The sequence below is a fragment of the Podarcis filfolensis genome, assembly GCF_964270895.1.
Source record: "Podarcis filfolensis genome assembly, chromosome: 12".
Lineage (NCBI taxonomy): Eukaryota > Metazoa > Chordata > Lepidosauria > Squamata > Lacertidae > Podarcis > Podarcis filfolensis.
The window spans coordinates 58,176,721-58,192,535 of record NC_139614.1 but is presented as its reverse complement, the minus strand read 5'-3'; the positions used below and the strand labels follow the sequence as shown (position 1 = coordinate 58,192,535).

The 15,815-nt window shown below is 54.2% G+C and overlaps 2 protein-coding genes across 5 annotated transcripts in view; one reads left to right on the top strand and one right to left on the bottom strand.

Annotated features, from left to right (window-relative positions):
• Window positions 1-1,205: 1,205 nt before the first annotated feature.
• Window positions 1,206-10,399, bottom strand: CDK5 (cyclin dependent kinase 5). The gene is made up of 12 exons (XM_083580022.1): window positions 10,231-10,399; window positions 9,716-9,804; window positions 8,728-8,795; window positions 6,846-6,906; window positions 6,459-6,515; window positions 6,215-6,310; window positions 5,607-5,681; window positions 4,437-4,533; window positions 4,268-4,337; window positions 2,148-2,208; window positions 1,960-2,040; window positions 1,206-1,585 (listed from the first exon to the last, which is right to left on the bottom strand). The coding sequence occupies exons 1-12, from the start codon at window positions 10,265-10,267 to the stop codon at window positions 1,499-1,501; spliced, it is 879 nt and encodes a 292-aa protein (XP_083436148.1). The 5' UTR covers window positions 10,268-10,399; the 3' UTR covers window positions 1,206-1,498.
• Window positions 10,400-10,437: 38 nt separating this feature from the next.
• Window positions 10,438-15,815, top strand: part of LOC310745974 (uncharacterized protein) — a 618,230-nt gene continuing 612,852 nt past the window's right edge. For 2 of the 4 annotated variants that reach the window (XM_083579420.1, XM_083579419.1), the window contains exons 1-3: window positions 10,438-11,434; window positions 14,950-15,454; window positions 15,645-15,726. In XM_083579420.1, the coding sequence (XP_083435546.1) occupies window positions 15,029-15,454; window positions 15,645-15,726 (508 nt within the window). In that variant the 5' untranslated portion in view covers window positions 10,438-11,434; window positions 14,950-15,028. The remainder of the gene's footprint in view (window positions 11,435-14,949; window positions 15,455-15,644; window positions 15,727-15,815) is intronic. The other 2 variants (XR_014540461.1, XM_083579421.1) reach the window with 2 other exon arrangements.

Genomic DNA, 15,815 nt, shown 5'->3' with positions numbered 1-15,815 from the left:
GCGCTCTGTGTCTGTGTTGCGCTTTGGGGATATGTGTGTGGACTGCGAGGAGCCACAGGGGAAAGGGGGGCACAGGGGTAGTTGGAGGGGTTAGCTGAGAGAAAAGGCAAGGGAATCGAATGGTAGGGTTGGAAGGCACCCCAAAGGGCATTTAGTCCAACCCCCTGCAAGGAAAGAATCTCAGCTGAAGAATCCTGGACCTCCGACCTCTGCTGAAAAATCTCCAAGGAAGGAGAATCCAGGGGACACGGGAGAAGTTTAGGAAATTATACACAGCAAGGAGGAAAGCTCTCTCCCTCTCTCGTCACGCGAAAACTCCCACGGGAATCCCATGAAGGTGGAAGAATTGGGAGACAATGGCAGAGTTAATCGGTGGAACTCCCTGCCACAGCAGGCAGGGATGCCCGTCAAACCTGGAGGCCATTAGAAGAGGGTTGGACACCTTCATGGGGAATTTGTGGCAGGAGTCTGGCGCGTCCAGTCCAGCCTCGTCTTCTCCCAGGGGCCACCCAGGTGCTCACGATGGGAAACCTGCAAGCGGGATTCGAACACAGGGGCAGCTCTCTCGTCCTCGGGTTTCCAGCAACTGCAATGCACAGCATTTGCTCCTTCCAACTTTGGAGGCAGAGCACAGGTGAAGGGTGGTATAATAATAATAATAATAATATAGTGGCTAATAGTCGTCCATAGCCTTCTCCTCCATGAATTTGTTCCATCGGCTTTTGAAGCCAAGTTGGTGGAGGAGATGGCAATCAAAGCCTTCTGGCCCGGAGTTGCTCTTGTGTTCGAATCCTGCTTGCTGGTTTCCCAGAAGAGGCACCTGGTCTGTCTGAGAGCAGGCAGGAGGCTGGACCAGATGGGCCCCCTTTGGCCTGATCCTGTGCTCAGGCTCTTCTGACGTTTGTGTGGAACCTCCAGGGCCAGGGGCAGCCTATCTGGACCCCGAGGTTCTGACTGGACCTGATGAGCCACCGGCCTGATCCAGCACAGCCTTTCTTCTGTTCCCCCCTCCCCATGAACGCTGCCCTGAGCCCCTCCAGGCAGAGCACCCAAGGGTGACACTGGAGATGGGAGGGGCAAAGCAAGTCTCCCCCCACCCAGGGGAACACACAGACCCCTCTTCTGGCTGCCCCAGGAAGGAGGGGAGGGAGGCCCCCTGCCCAGAGAGTGGGGCTGGGGGGGTCGCAATACAGATGAGAGAAAGAGAAAGAGAAGAAGAGCTTTATAGGAGTCATAAAAGAGTCACAGGGTGAGACAGGTGTCCGAGTCCTCCAGGGCTGCTCAGGGCTCCCACTAGAGGGGGCTGGGGGGCAGGCAAAGGGGGCGGGAAGAGGAGGGAACCGGGCCAGCCCCCCCCCCCGCCCCAATATCCCAAATGGTCCCGTGAGGATTGCAGCACCAGCAGTTCCAGCAGGGGGACTGGTACACTGGCGGGGGGGGGGAGGCTGCATGCACCCCCACCCTTTGGCCACACCAGACACACGCAGACACCGGCCCCTTAGGGGGGGCAGAAATCCGTGAAGTAGGGGTGCTGGAGGGCGTCCTCTGCCGAGATCCGGTGCACCGGGTTGCACTTCAGCAGGTTCTGGAGAGGCAAAGAAGAGGGGGAGCTCAGAGTCATGGCACCCCCAGAGGTCATCCAGTCCAGCCCCCTGCAATGCGGGAATCTCAGCTGAAGGATCCCTGAGGGACGGCTGCCCCACTTCTGTGGAGAGCCCTAGATGGAAGGAGAGGCCGGCGCCACCCTCTGAGGAATCGTGGAATTGGAAAGGGTCCCCCCAAGGTCATCCAGTCCAACCCCCTCAAAGCAGGAGCTCAAGGATCCCTGATGGAGGGCCCTCGGCAGAAAAACCTGCAAGGAAGGGGAAGAGAGATGCCGGCAGGAGAGACCCCCTTCCAGCCCCCTGCAGGGAGCTCCCCTCATGGGAGGGAGGGGGCAAGGGGGGGAGAAGCACTCACCTGGAGCAGGTCCCGTCCGGTCGTGTTCAGCTTGGGCACCACGTTGACGAGGGAAGTCGTCGCAGGATACATGGGGTATGGCTGGGGGGGGGGGAGAAAGTGGGTGAGGTGTGCAATGGGGGTGGACCCCCACCCAGGAGGGCGATGGAGCAGGGGTCTCGCTCTGGGAGAGGGAAGGGTCTTCTCACCTTGTAGTCTGGGAGTTTGGTCATCCCCGGCCACTGCTCCTCGGTCGGAGTCCCCAGCAGCGTGGAGGGAGAGTTAAGGACCCCTTGCCAACTGGGAGACCCCTCTGCATCTCCCCCCAGCCAACTCAGCCGTGTACCCCTCCCAACACCCCCACAGAATCACAGAATGGCAGAACTGGAAAGGACCCGGGGGTCATCTAGTCCAACCCGCTGTGGTGCAGGAACCTCAGCGCAAAGGCCTGCGTGTCCAGAACTCAGCGCTTGCTCAAAGGAAAGGAAGAGGGGCGGGGCTTCTGTTTGACACCTGTCCCAGATGGGAGGTTGCTGCAGGGGGTTGGACTAGATGATCCTTGGAGACCCTCCCAACTCCACGATTCTGCAAAACCCTCCCCTGCTTGCTCCTGAGGCCAAGAAACAGGCGGCCAGGGCAAGAGGGCTGGATCCACACCTTCTCCACCCCCCACCCCAGTAGAGCCACAGGTCCCCAGCTGGCCAATCACAGCTTTGCTGGGCTTTCCCTTTTATTTTATAATCCGATCCCTCGCAGCCGAGTAAGATTGTCTTCCATGAACACGGTTTTAACAATGAGTCCATAAGTGATTTTGGAGGCCAATTCTGGATCCCCACATCCTTCCACAGTGGGGACATTGGTTTCCGGGCAGAAGTTATCAGTGTGGATTTGCCCAGCGTGCCTCCCTCTTAGCACGTTTCTCCCTTTCGTCCTGAGTTCGAGCGTCTTCCAAGCCCAGGACACCTTTGGTCAAGGCTGTTCTCCAATTGGAGTGCTTGCAGGCCAGTGTTTCCCAGTTGTTGGTATTTATACTACAATTTTTTAGATTTGCCTTAAGAGAGTTTTTAAACCTCTTTTGTTGACCACCAACATTACACTTTCCATTTTTAAGTTTGGAATAGAGGAGTTGTTTTGCAAGACGGTAACCAGGCATCTGATCAACATGACCACTCCAACAAAATTGACGTTGAAGAATTGTTGCTTTGACATTGGTGATCTTTGCTTCTTCCAGTACACTGGCATTGCCGTATTTTTTGCTCTATAAGACGCACCAGAACATAAGACGCACCTAGTTTTTGGAAGAGGAAAACAAGAAAAAATAATTTTTTTGAATCCCAGAAGCCAGGACAGCACGCGGGATCGCTGCGCAGTGATCCCGCTGCCTGTCCTGGCTTATGGGATAGCCGGCTAAGGTTCCCCAAGAAGCAGCCCTTCTCCCTCCTCGGGGAAAAGCCCCCAAGAGCTGCACATATGCTCCACGCGGCTATTTAAAGGAAGTGCTGAGCAGAGCCTCCCGCCTGCATTCTCTCCATAAGACACACACACATTTCCCCTTACTTTTTAGAAGGGGGAAAGTGCATCTTATAGAGCGAAAAATACAGTAATTCGCCTGTCTTCACAAGTGATGTGTAAGATTTTTCGGAGACACCGTTGATGGAATCTTTTGAGGAGTTGGAGATGGCGTTTATAAGTGGTCCATGTTTCACAAGCAGACAGCAAGGGTGGCAGTACAATAGCTTTGTAAACAAGCATTTTGGTTTCCCTGCGAATGTCCCAGTCCTCAAACACTCTGCACTTCAATCGGGAGAAAGCCGCACTCTCAGAGCTCAGGCGATGCTGGAGTTTGGCATCAGTGTTGGCCCTTGTGGAAAGATAACTGCCTAGGTAGGAGAAGTGATCGGCATTTTCCAACGTTACACCATTGAGTTGGATTTGTGGTGCTGCAGAGGGGATATTTTGTGCTTTTTGGTGCAGCATTTGGTTTTTGGGATGTTGAGCGATAGGCAAAGCTTTTTGTAAACTTCTGCAAAGATATTTAGGATGGTTTGGAGATCATCCTCTGAGTGTGCACACACTACGTTGTCATCAGCATCCTGAAGCTCTATGGCGGAAGTTACAGTAACTTCACTCTTTGCTTTCAGCCTGCGCAGATTGAAGAGCTTTCCATCTGTTCCATATATGATTTCTAGTCCAGTGGGGAATTTCCCTAATCATAGACCCATAGAATGAGAGTTGGAAGGGATCCCCAGGGGTCATCTAGTTCAACCCCCTGAATTCAGTCCCAAATGGCCCCCCCACACCCCCTTGCAATGCCAAGTGCCAAGGATATCGGAAGATCCGCTTCAGCTGGTCATCCACGTCATTTCCTGGGAAGAGGGGGCGCCCAGCATTGGCCAGCTCTGGGTTGTTGGGGGGGAGAGAGAGGAAGAGGTCAGTGGCACCCCAGAGCCCTTGCCCACCCCCTCTGCCCACCCCCAGTGCCAAGGCACCCCGCTTACCTGCAAAGATGCAGCCAGCAGACCACATGTCTATGGAGGTGGAGTAGAGTTTGGCCCCGAAAAGGACGTCTGGGGGGCGGTACCAGAGCGTCACCACCTGTGGGGCAGCAGGGAGAATCAAAGGGTTGGTCTAGTCCAAGCCCCTGCAATGCAGGAATCGGGTGGAAGGAAAATCAAAGAAGACTGGGGGCTGGGAACGGCTGCTGAGACCATATAACACAGTCTTGAAAGACCTACATTGCCTCCCAGTACGTTTCCAAGCACAATTCAAAGTGTTGGTGCTGACCTTGAAAGCCCTGAACGGCCTCAAAGGCCCAGGATACCTGAAGGAGCGTCTCCACCCCCATCGTTCTGCCGGGACACTGAGGTCCAGCTCCGAGGGCCTTCTGGTGGTTCCCTCCCTGCGAGAAGTGAGGTTGCAGGAAACAGGGCAGAGGGCCTTCTCGGTGGTGGCACCCGCCCTGTGGAACACCCTCCCACCAGATGTCAAAGGAAAAAACAACTACCAGACTTTTAGAAGACATCTGAAGGCAGCCCTGTTTAGGGAAACTTTTAATATCTAAGGACTATTGTATTTTAATATTTTGTTGGAAGCTGCCCAGAGTGGCTGAGGAAACCCAGACAGATGGGTGGGGTATAAATAATAAATTATTATTACTATTATTATTATTAGGCCACAGGTTAATTGGTTTCTGCAGGCTGGGCTGGGGAAGAAAGACCAGAGCTGTACCTTCCAAAATTTCTCTGATGAAAATAGGGACGTCCCATTCCATAATAATAATTTTACTATTTATACCCCACACGTCTTCCTGGGTTTCCCCAGCCACTCTGAGCGTCTTCCAACACATATAAAAACATAATAAATCATTAAACATGAACTAAATTTCCCTATACAGGATTGCCTTCAGGTGGGGGGTCAGGTAACTCCATCCCCTCCAACATTTCTCCAATGAAAACATGGGCATCCTAAGGGAAAGTGGGACATTCTGGGATCAGATCAGAAACCGGGACGGCTTCTCTAAATCAGGGACGTCCCTGGAAAAGAGGGAGAATTGGAGGCTCTGCAGAGCGAGTGGCCCAGAGGAGGGGCGAGGAAGGGAGGGAAGGGGGCAGGTCCCGCAATTCCCTGTGCCAACGGACGGGCACTGCCCGCCCAGCCCTGCTCCTCACCTCGGCCGAGTAGCAGCGCACGGGGATCCCGAAGGCCCTCGCCAGCCCAAAGTCTGCCAGCTTCAGCTCCCCGTTCTGTTGGCAAAGGCAGGTGGTCAGCGGAGGAAAAAGAGCCGGACGAGGGGCAACGTTGCCCAGGCCCCAGGGAAGGAAGGGGAAATCCCCATGGTGTCCATCCCGACAATGTTCCCTAGACCTGGAGACTCCCTGGAAGTCCCTTGCAGCTTGACGACCCCCCCCCCCCACTGTGTACCCTGACACCCCCCTAAATCAAATGGGATCGTGGGCAGATCTGGCCCTTCGCTGCTCATCCCAAATCTCCTATTTTTTATGAGCACATTAGAAAGCACCAATCCCGGGGTTTTTTGCTGGTGGGAAGGGACCCCAGGGGCTTATCTAGCCCAACCCCCTGCAGTGCAGGGAACACAGCTAAGATGGCAACCCATAATAAGCAGACCGAAGGAGACCTTTGGGAAGTCCAAGGGCACAGCCCCTCCCAGGTCTCCCCCATCTCTGGAAAGGTGAAACAGGCAGGTCTTTGCAGGAGCCACGCTGGGTCTTGCCCCCCAACTCCCCCTGCCTGCCCAGTGTGGCCCCCCAACACTCACCCGGTTGATCAGGAGGTTCTGGGGCTTGAGGTCCCTGTGCAGGACGTTCCGGCTGTGGCAGAACCCCAAACCTTTCAGCAGCTGGTACATGAAGGACTGCGGAGAGAGTGGGGGGGGGAGGCTGGCGTGAGGACCCCAAGCCTGGCCATGGGGGGTGGGCGGAGCACTAGCTGCCCCCCACAAGGACGCCTGTCCCCACCCCTCCACTCAGCCCCTCGCCAGGGCCACCCTGTGCCCTCCTCACCTTAACAATCTCTGGGTCCAGATCCCCATTGCAGCTGTCAAAGTACTTCTTCAGGTCCTGGGGGGAGCAGAAAGCAGGAGGGGGAGGCAGGGGGTCAGCAGCAGGGCCAGGAGACCCCCAAACAGGCTGGTCTCCCAGGAAGAGGCACCCCCAAATTTTCAGGATGAAGAGGGGACCCCCAGATGCCCAGGTCCAGCTCCCCTTGCTGCCTCTCTCTCACCACACAGGAGAACCGAGGGAGAGCCCCGCAGGATCCTGTCCCCTTCTCCTGCTTGGGGGCTTCCCTGGGGGGCACCTGGCCGTCCACTGTGGGAACAGGACGGAGCCAGCCCTGCAGGGCTCTTTCTGCGAAATCTGAGCACAGCCACCTGCTCCTTCCCTCCTTACCTGGTCACAGAACTCAAAGACCAGAGTGAGCTTCTTGTCACTGTGGAGGACGTCGTGCAACCTGGGGGGGGCGCAGAGAAAACAGGGGCTCCAGTGAATGGTGTGCGCTTCCTCTACTCACTTACTCTCAGCCTGACCTACCTCACAGGATTGTTGTGGGGGTTAAATGAGGAGGAGGAGGACAAGAACCACGGACACCACCTGCAGCTCCTTGGATGAAAAGGGTGGGGAATAAATGCAGAATGGAGGACACCTGGCTTGTTGTTGCTGTTTAGTTGTTGAGTCGTGTCTGACTCTGGACCAGAGCACGCCAGGCACTCCTGTCTTCCACTGCCTCCCGCAGTTTGGTCAAACTCATGCTGGTAGCTTCAAGAACACTGTTCCACCATCTCGTCCTCTGCCGTCCCCTTCTCCTTGTGCCCTCCATCTTTCCCAACATCAGGGTCTTTTCCAGGGAGTCTTCTCTTCTCATGAGGTGGCCAAAGTCTTGGAGCCTCAGCTTCAGGATCTGTCCTTCCAGTGAGCACTCAGGGCTGAGTTCCTTCAGAATGGAGAGGTTTGATCTTCTTGCAGTCCATGGGACTCTCCAGAGTCTCCTCCAGCACCAGAATTCAAAAGCATCCATTCTTCGGCGATCAGCCTTCTTTATGGTCCAGCTCTCACTTTCATACATCACGACTGGGAAAACCAGAGCTTTAACTACGCGGACCTTGACACCTGGCTTACCACCTGTGAAAAGGATCTAGGGGATCTTAGTGGACCACAAGTTTAACTTGAGTCCACAGTGTGATGCAGCAGCAGCAGCAAAAAACAAACAAACCCTAATGCTTTTCTCTGCTGCATCCACAGAAGTCTAGTGTCCAGATCAAGGGAAGTCATAGTCCAGCTCTCTTCTCCCTTGGTCAGACAAACACCTGGAGTCCCGTGTCCAGTTCTGGGAGCCACAATTTAAAAAGGATGTTGACCAGCTGGAATGTGGGCAGAGGAGGGTGACGGAGATGGTCAAGGGTCTGGAAACTAAGCCTGATGAGGAACGGTTGAAGGAGCTGGGGATGTTTAGCCTGGAAAAGAGGAGACTGAGAGGAGATATGAGAGCCATCCTCAAATACCTCAAGGGCTGCCACAAGGAAGATGGAACAAGCTTGTTTTCTCCTGCTCCGGAGGGTAGGACTCGAACCCATGGCTTCAAGTTGCAGGAAAGGAGATTCTGACTAGACATAGGGAAAAACTTTCTGACAGTCAGAGCTGTTTGACAGGGGAATGGTCTCCTTCGGGAGATGGTGGGCTCTCCTTCCTTGGAGGTTTCTAAGCATCTGTCCTCATGGAGGCTTCAGCTGAGATTCCTGCCTTGCAGGGGGTGGACTAGATGACTCCTGGAGTCCCTTCCAACTCTACAATTCAATGCTTCTCTTTGTGACTGGCATAAGTGACACAGGCAGGATTCCATGTGGGATTTGTGTGGGAAATGATTCAGCTCAACCCCTCTAAGAGATGCAGCCGGGGTCTCAGGCCCCACGTTCACCCCCCCCCCACCCAGAGACACCCAGAGCTTCAAGCCCAGAGTTGAGTCGGCCCTGCAAGCTGAGCCCAAAATGAGGGAGCACCCCAGGGGGTGGGTTCTTTCAGAGCCAGTGTGGTGCAATGGTTAGATCATCCATCCACTGTTTCGTTCAGAATATTTTTTTTCCTTGTTTTCCTCATCTAAAAACTAGGTGCGTCTTATGGAGAGAAAAATACGGTAAGTGAGCAGGAGATCCATTTGCACCACTCTGAGCTTCTTGGAGAGGAAAAGGTGGTCTTTAAGTTCAGGGAATAAGCTCTGGCACGGCCCCCTGCCCTTCTCCACCCCAGAGCTGAGCCTCAGCCCCCCCAAAAGGCTCACCTGACGATGTTCTTGTGCTTCAACTCCTTCAGGAGGCAGATCTCCCGCAGGGCAGAGCTGGGGACCCCCTGAAAGAGGAGGAGGAGGGAGGGGAAAGGGTCAGGGGGGCACTGCCAGCCTCAACCCCCACCACACCCCCAATTCATTCACAATGGGCAGGCAAGTGGGGGGGAAGACAGGGAATCCCCCCCCACCAGAAGTGGCTAAGGAACATCTTACTTCCCTTTCTTATGGCTCCCAACCAAGGGAGCGTGGGAACTAACAAGGGAACAGGGAACGCTTCTCAGAAACCTGCCCCAAACTTGGGAGGGCGAGCATGTGGGGGGGGGTCCCCTGTCAAACAGCAGCAGGCTCCGCCCCCCAGCCCCACCCCAACATCCTTTCTGCTGAGCATTTGGGATGCTATTGAGGTGTTTGAATGTGACCCCCAAGCCCAGCGCTGTTTGCGCCTGCAAATATCCCGGGGTTCTGCATTTCCAGTCAAGGAACTTCCTGCAAGGATCCTGCCCCTTTTCTTCCTGCAGATGCTCCGTTTTATTCTCCCTTGCCCCCCCCCCCCGCTTTCATTGGGCTCAGGGGCAAAGCATCACCAAACCACCAGCAAAGCTGAAGGATGGGCGGACAGCCCAGGCTAAACCCGCGGCGGAGGCCCTATTATTGCAGAATGCAGCTGCCCAGGAGGGGGTCCCTTAGCATGCAAATCCCAGGAGTCGGGGGGGGCGCTTTGCCCCCGCTCAGCACCCCACTCTCCTTTCATGGGGGGAGAGCAGCTGCTCGGCATGCAGAAGGACCGAGGCGCCTCCCCCCCTCCCCGGCAGCATCTGCAAGGAGGGCGCAGAGCATCCCCTGCCGAAAGAGGCTGCGGGACTACAACTCCCACAATCCCCCGCCCTTGACCAGGCGGGCGGGGAATGATGGGAGCTGTAGTCCCGGCGCCCAAGGGCGGAGCAGGCGAGCCGGAGCCGGGGGGTCGCGGGGGTTTCCCCACCTCGTCGTCGTCGTCCAGCCGCACCCTCTTCAGCGCCACGATCTCGTGCGTCTCCCGGTTCTTGGCCTTGAACACCGTCCCGTAGGTGCCTTTTTTTGGGGGGGGGGAGAGAAACACAAAAGGGTCTCGCTGATTCCTGGAGCCAAGCGCTTTGCAGGGCCCCCCACCCCAGCCCTGCAGAGGAGCCCCCCTGGCCCACGCCTTCCTGCCGCTGGACCCCCAGCCTGCACCAGACACCCCCCCCAATTTCCTCCAGGGTTTTTTTTCGGGGGGGGGGTGCATTGCATGCATGCAGAGGCCGCCACCCCCAGGCTCAAAGCAGTCCTCTCCTCGCCCCACCCGGCACCAGCAGCACAGATCGCGGGGGGGGGGGGGAGAGAGAAGCAGCCCCCCCACCCAAACCTCCCAGGAGAAGCCCCCAGCATCGCCGTCTCCTGCTCCCGGTTGCACGCCCCCCCCCTTCCCGCTTGCATGCATCCCCCCCCCGGCTGCGCGCCCCCTCCCCAATTGCGCACCCTCTCCGATCTTCTCCAGCTTCTCGTATTTCTGCATGGCTCTCCGTCTGGGACCCCGGCGGGGCTGGAGGCAGCCGCCCTCCTTCCTCTCCCGGCCGGGCTGGGACTACAATTCCCAGAATCCCCCCTGCAAGCGCGCGCCCGCGCCTCCCCGCTCGTGCCCGCAGACGGACTGCAGTTCCCGGCTGGCGCCGCTCCGTGCGCAGGAGCGCGGGCAGAAAGGCGCGCCCGGGGCTGCAGAAGGGCCGGCTTGGAAGGGACCCCCGGGGGTCATCTAGTCCAACCCGCTGCTTCGGAGAGCAGGAGGGGGCAAGCGCAAGAGCAGCTGCCATATCCTGCACTGGGCAGCAGCGACTGTGGCTCAGGAGCGGGAAGAGAGTGCCTCTAGGCGTGGGCAAAGTGCCTTTGCGTGGCTGCTGGGCACACCTGGACAGCCTTGCCCAACCGGGCGCCCTCCCCCTGCTTCAGATTCCCAACTCCAGGGAAGGGATGGCGGCTGCAGCCCATCTACCAGGAGGGCACCTGGCTCCCCACCCGCAGGGCCGGTGGTGATGGAGGGGTGGGTGAAAAAGCTCCGCACTCTGCACATGCTCCGGAGCGGCCCTTCGCTGTGCCTTGGCATTATAATTGTTTCTGGGTTTAAGCTTTTGGTCTTTCCCCCGGGGTTCCAGGTAGGGGGAAGCTGCCAGGTAACCCGGGGCAGGTGTTTCCTGGGGCAGGTGAGTGGATGAGGGTCCTCCTTCTCCCTCTCCAAGCATCCTCAGCCGCCTGCCCTTGGCACCCAGCTGAACTGGGCACGCAGCTTCACCACCTCTGCTTGGCACCCGGCGCAGCTTGGCACGAGGAGCTGCTGCCAAGGGGGCTGGGGGGTGTAATCTGAAGTTTTTACATGGATGATTATTTCTGTGGTTGGCATAATTTGATGCCCAAGGATGCTGAGCTGGTTGCAAGTCTTTCTCCTGACCCAAAATGAATGCCCTCCTCTGGCTGCGCGCCCGGGAGGGAGAGGAGGGTGAGCTGAGGGCGCACGGCTTGGCAAGGGTTAAGAGGAACGGAGCTGCCTTCCTAGAGGGGACAGGAAGTCAAGCCTGGGGGGGCAGGTCCTCCAAAGCAACAGCCCCTCCCTCCCCGCCAAGTCCCTTTTTGCAAAGGGGGGGGGCGGTTGCTTTGTCTCCTCTGCAAAGGAGGCGCCTCCGGGCATCCGGTGAGTCTTCTCTCTGCTCCCCCTTTGGGTGCATTGGGGAGAAGGGAGGGGGGGCCAGGGGAAGATGCATGGCGGGGGGGTCGTCCATCTCATGCATGGGGAGACCCCCAAGTCAGGGAGCAGCAGATCTGCAGGAGATCGGCTAGTCTCGTCTTTCTGGGAATGGAGAAAGAGGCTGCTGCTGGCCCCTTTGGGGAGGGATCTTTCGGAGGGGGGGGCGGATAACGGCAGGCAAAGGAAGCCCATTCAGAAATAGGCTGGGGAAACTCAGCCAGATGGGCGGGGTATAAATAAATTATTATTATTATTATTATTATTATTGGCATTGTCACATTTATGAACGGCATTTGAAGGCGGAGAGAAACAGCTGGACATAAAATATACGCAAGAGTAAAAACCCCTATGCAGTCAGTCGAGAAAGGCTGTTGGAAGATGGAGAACAGAAAGAGCTGCTTCCTTTAGGGCAGAGTTAAACCTTTGGAACTCCCTCCCACAGGAGGCAGGGAGATGGAGGAGGAAAGGGCGACTTGGGGGTCTGCAAGGCACAAGGGCCAGGCTCTGCCAGGGGCTGGGAAGGAAGGGGCTCTTGCACTCCAGTCCTGCGGGGGGGGGGGGCTTCCCAGAAGAGGCCCCTGTAAGAACAGGAGGAGGCACTGAAGAGGGGGCCCCTTTGGCCTGATCCTGCAGGGCTCATGTTCTGATGCAGAGTTCCTCCGGTTGTAAGCGAACCCTCCCTTGTCCTCCAGTTAGAAGGAAAGCTTCCCCCCCCCCCCCGTTCATCAGGCAGGGAACTTATCCAGACTCCTGGCTGACCCAGGTGCGCCCGTTCAGACATGCAGCCTCTCAGGTGTCCAAAGGATCTTCTGAGACTGACCAGGAAGCCCTGAACAGAGAACCACCAGAGGTCTCCCCACCCGAGGAATCCAAGACAGCAGGAGAGGCCCTGCTGGGAAGGAAGCAAAGCTGTGCTGGGGTGAAAGGGGCAGCCCCCCCCCCCCCAGGGCTGAGAGTTACTGGGAGACCCTCTTCCCACCAGCTATACTTCCTGAGTTCCCTGGCAAGGAGGACGGGTTGCCTCTCCTGCCAGCGCTCAGCACCCTTTACAAACTACGGTTCCTGTGGTTCTGTGGACTCTTTAAAGGGGTCTCATCCTGCTTTGCAGATGCAGTGCGGGGGGGGAGGGGCTGGGAGTGTGTGTTGTCTTTTTGGAATAACTTTTAATGGAGTTTTATAACAAGGATCATGGGAATCATGAAGGCTACAAAGAAATTGTCCAAGTCTTCTCATTTGTGTATCCCAAAAATAGTGCAATAAGTTTATGGGAATATCTGCAACATTATTAGAGGTCAGCCAAGACTCTGAGGGGGTGAAACTACCAAGAGGGCCCCCTCTGCCAAATTTCACAGCCAAGAGGGTCTCTAGCGAAGAAGGTGGTTCTTCACATATCTGGGGGTCTCAGTGAAGTCCTCCTGTGAGAACTTTGAATTGGACCTGGAAATGAAGGGACCACCAATGCAGCTGTTTTAAAACAGGAATTAAATGTGTTCTCAAGGGTTGTAATGGGGGTGGGATTCAGTGAGGAGGGGGAGACCCTTGGATGCTCCTTGAAGAAAAAGATGGGAAAGAAATGCCCTTCATAAAGAAAGGGAGCCCAGCCAAGGGGACTGGCTGGCAAAGGAGCCGGAGCTGGAATGGGCACTTGCAACCCCAGTGGGAATGTGAGCCCCTTCTGCACTCGCTTTTTCGTGCTGCCCTTTGGCCTGGCCCACGTGGCCCTCGGGGGCTTCTTATCTGGCCCTCAGAGTAGGGATGCCACCCCAGTAGTGTGTCTTGAATGTGCTGGAGATTCCCAGGGCTAGAAAATGAGACGGAAGCAGGAAAGAAATGAGCCTTCAAGATCCCCCTGTGGACTTCACCTGCAGAAGCAGTTAAGAAAAAGAATATGGAAGGAGAATGGCCCACATACCGGTTATTATTAGAAGGACAGCAGGATGAACCCACGTTGAAAAAATATGAAGAAATTAAAGGGTATCTGACAGATTGGCTGCAATATTTTCAAATACATCAGAGATTAATCATGGATAAATAAACAGGTCTTACAAAAGAAACATCAAAATTTGAAAAAGAATTGATACCAAGTAAAGGAAAATACACCTCAAGGATATATGATCTACTATTAGAATGGGAGGTAAAGGAAGATCAAGTGAAAGCAGTAATGGCGAGGTGGGCACAAGACCTGGGTTATAATATTTACATGGAACAATGGGGAAAATTATGGGGGGAAGATATAAAATTTACGGCCTCAGGGAGAATATAATGAAGATGATGTACAGATGGCACCAAACTCCAGAAAAACTTGCTAAAATGTACAAGAATAGATCACCTATACGTTGGAGATGTAATAGAGAAATTGGTTCTTACTTGCATATGTGGTGGAAGTGTACAGACATCTTCGTATTTTGGAATAATATATATGAAGAACTTAAAAAATTATTCAAATTTACATTTTAAAAAATGCCAGAAATATTTCTATTAAGTATATTGCCAAAAGAAATAGGGAAATCGAAAAGAACTTTGTTCATGTATGGGATAACAGTGACCAGAATCTTAGTAGCAAGAAATACAGCAATACCTAACACAGCGGACTGGCAAATCCTAATGGTGGAATACCTGCAACTAGCAAAGACGACAGGAAGGATAAGAGGCCAAACAAAACAAATAGCCTCTAAGGATTGGAGGATTTTTAAAGAATACTTTAAAAAATTACAGTATAAAAGGAAACCTCTTGGCAGAATTAGACTGAAGCTTGCATTGTATAAATATAAGTTTGTAGGGAAGTTAACAGAAACTATATAAGAAAGATATAACTGTGCGGTATAAGATAATCAACAGATAAAGTACAGCGAGACTAAAGTCATTTTCAATTTCTTGTTTGACAAGCTTTACAATCGTTCACATCTTTGGGAGTACAAAGGATGTTAGTTATAAGAATTGTGTTGTTTCATATATTGCTACTGTCTGTTTGTCAATTTATAGTTTGTTTATTTGATTGTATGTTGGTTTGTTTGCTTTCCTGGCATAAATGCATCTATTTTAAAACAATAAAGATATATATTTAAAAGAAAAGAAAAGATATGAGCCTCCAAGTGGGGGTGGGAGGGAGAGCAACCCTAGAGGACCCCCACTCTAGCCTAGTATCCAGATTACATCCTGTACAAATGACTCGCTTGTCAATCACAGTTCTGACCTCTTTCATTGACAGAAAACACTGAAAGGCAGGAGCAAATAGGCGGATTCATCTGACAGAAATTCCCTATGTTGCCTGAACATTTTGCATAGTAACTTTCCTTCTAAGAGAGCTAGATGCTGGCCTCTCCCTTTTTAAAAAGGAAAGCTCAGAGTCTGGGTTGTGTTGCAGCCCAGCCCTGGTTCCTAGTGAGACTCATCCATGATTGCTCAAATAACCTTTTTCTTCTCCTGACCGTGTTTCCATTTCACATGTATTTGCTTTGTAGGATTTGCAGACGCCTCTATTTAGGACAGACAGAACTGGGCAGAAGAACAAGGGCTTCCTTCTGATATCTTGGAGGCTTCATGAGAGCCCAGATGGATGAGCAAGACTCAGCTGGTCCTGAAGCAGGAAGAGGCCATGCCATCAACACCGGGAGCAGTGGGGGAATCTGGGAAAGCTCTGTGCAGAAGATCCTGGGTGAGGAGGACAGCCTCCACTCTGATATGAAGAGCCAGCGGTTCAGGCAGTTCTGCTACCAGGAGGCCAAAGGACCCCGTGAGGTTTGTAGCCGCCTCTACTGCCTTGACTGTCAGTGGCTGAAGCCAGAAAGGTATACGAAAGATCGGATGCTGGACCTGGTGATCTTGGAGCAGTTCCTGGCTGTCCTTCCACCAGAGATGGAGAGCTGGGTGAGGGAATGTGGAGCGGAGACCAGTTCCCAGGCGGTGGCCCTGGCCGAAGGATTCCTCCTGAGTCAGGCAGAGGAGAGGAAGCAGGCAGAGCAGCAGGTGAGAGAGACTTTCCTCTGGCTGCTTCCAAGGGGCTCTGAACAGGAGGGCGAATATCCCAAAATCCTCTACTAATTTTTTGGGAAGCATCCAAGGAATGATACCTGAGAACTCTAAAGTGCTTGCCTCTACCATTCCTTTTCTAATCTTTCTCCCTGTTCTCTGTTTTGAATCCTTGTTTCTCTTTCAGGGAAAGAATCTGTTTGCAGAAATGGGCCTAGATTCCTGTGAGGCAGAGAAGACTCCGTTGGACGCCAGAGAGAGGCCGCTGGGTAAGGAGGAAGGAGCTTTTCCCCCTCAGTTTGGTCACATTCTGTGGATTTGGAAACTAATCCCTGGATTACCATATTTTTCGCTCTAT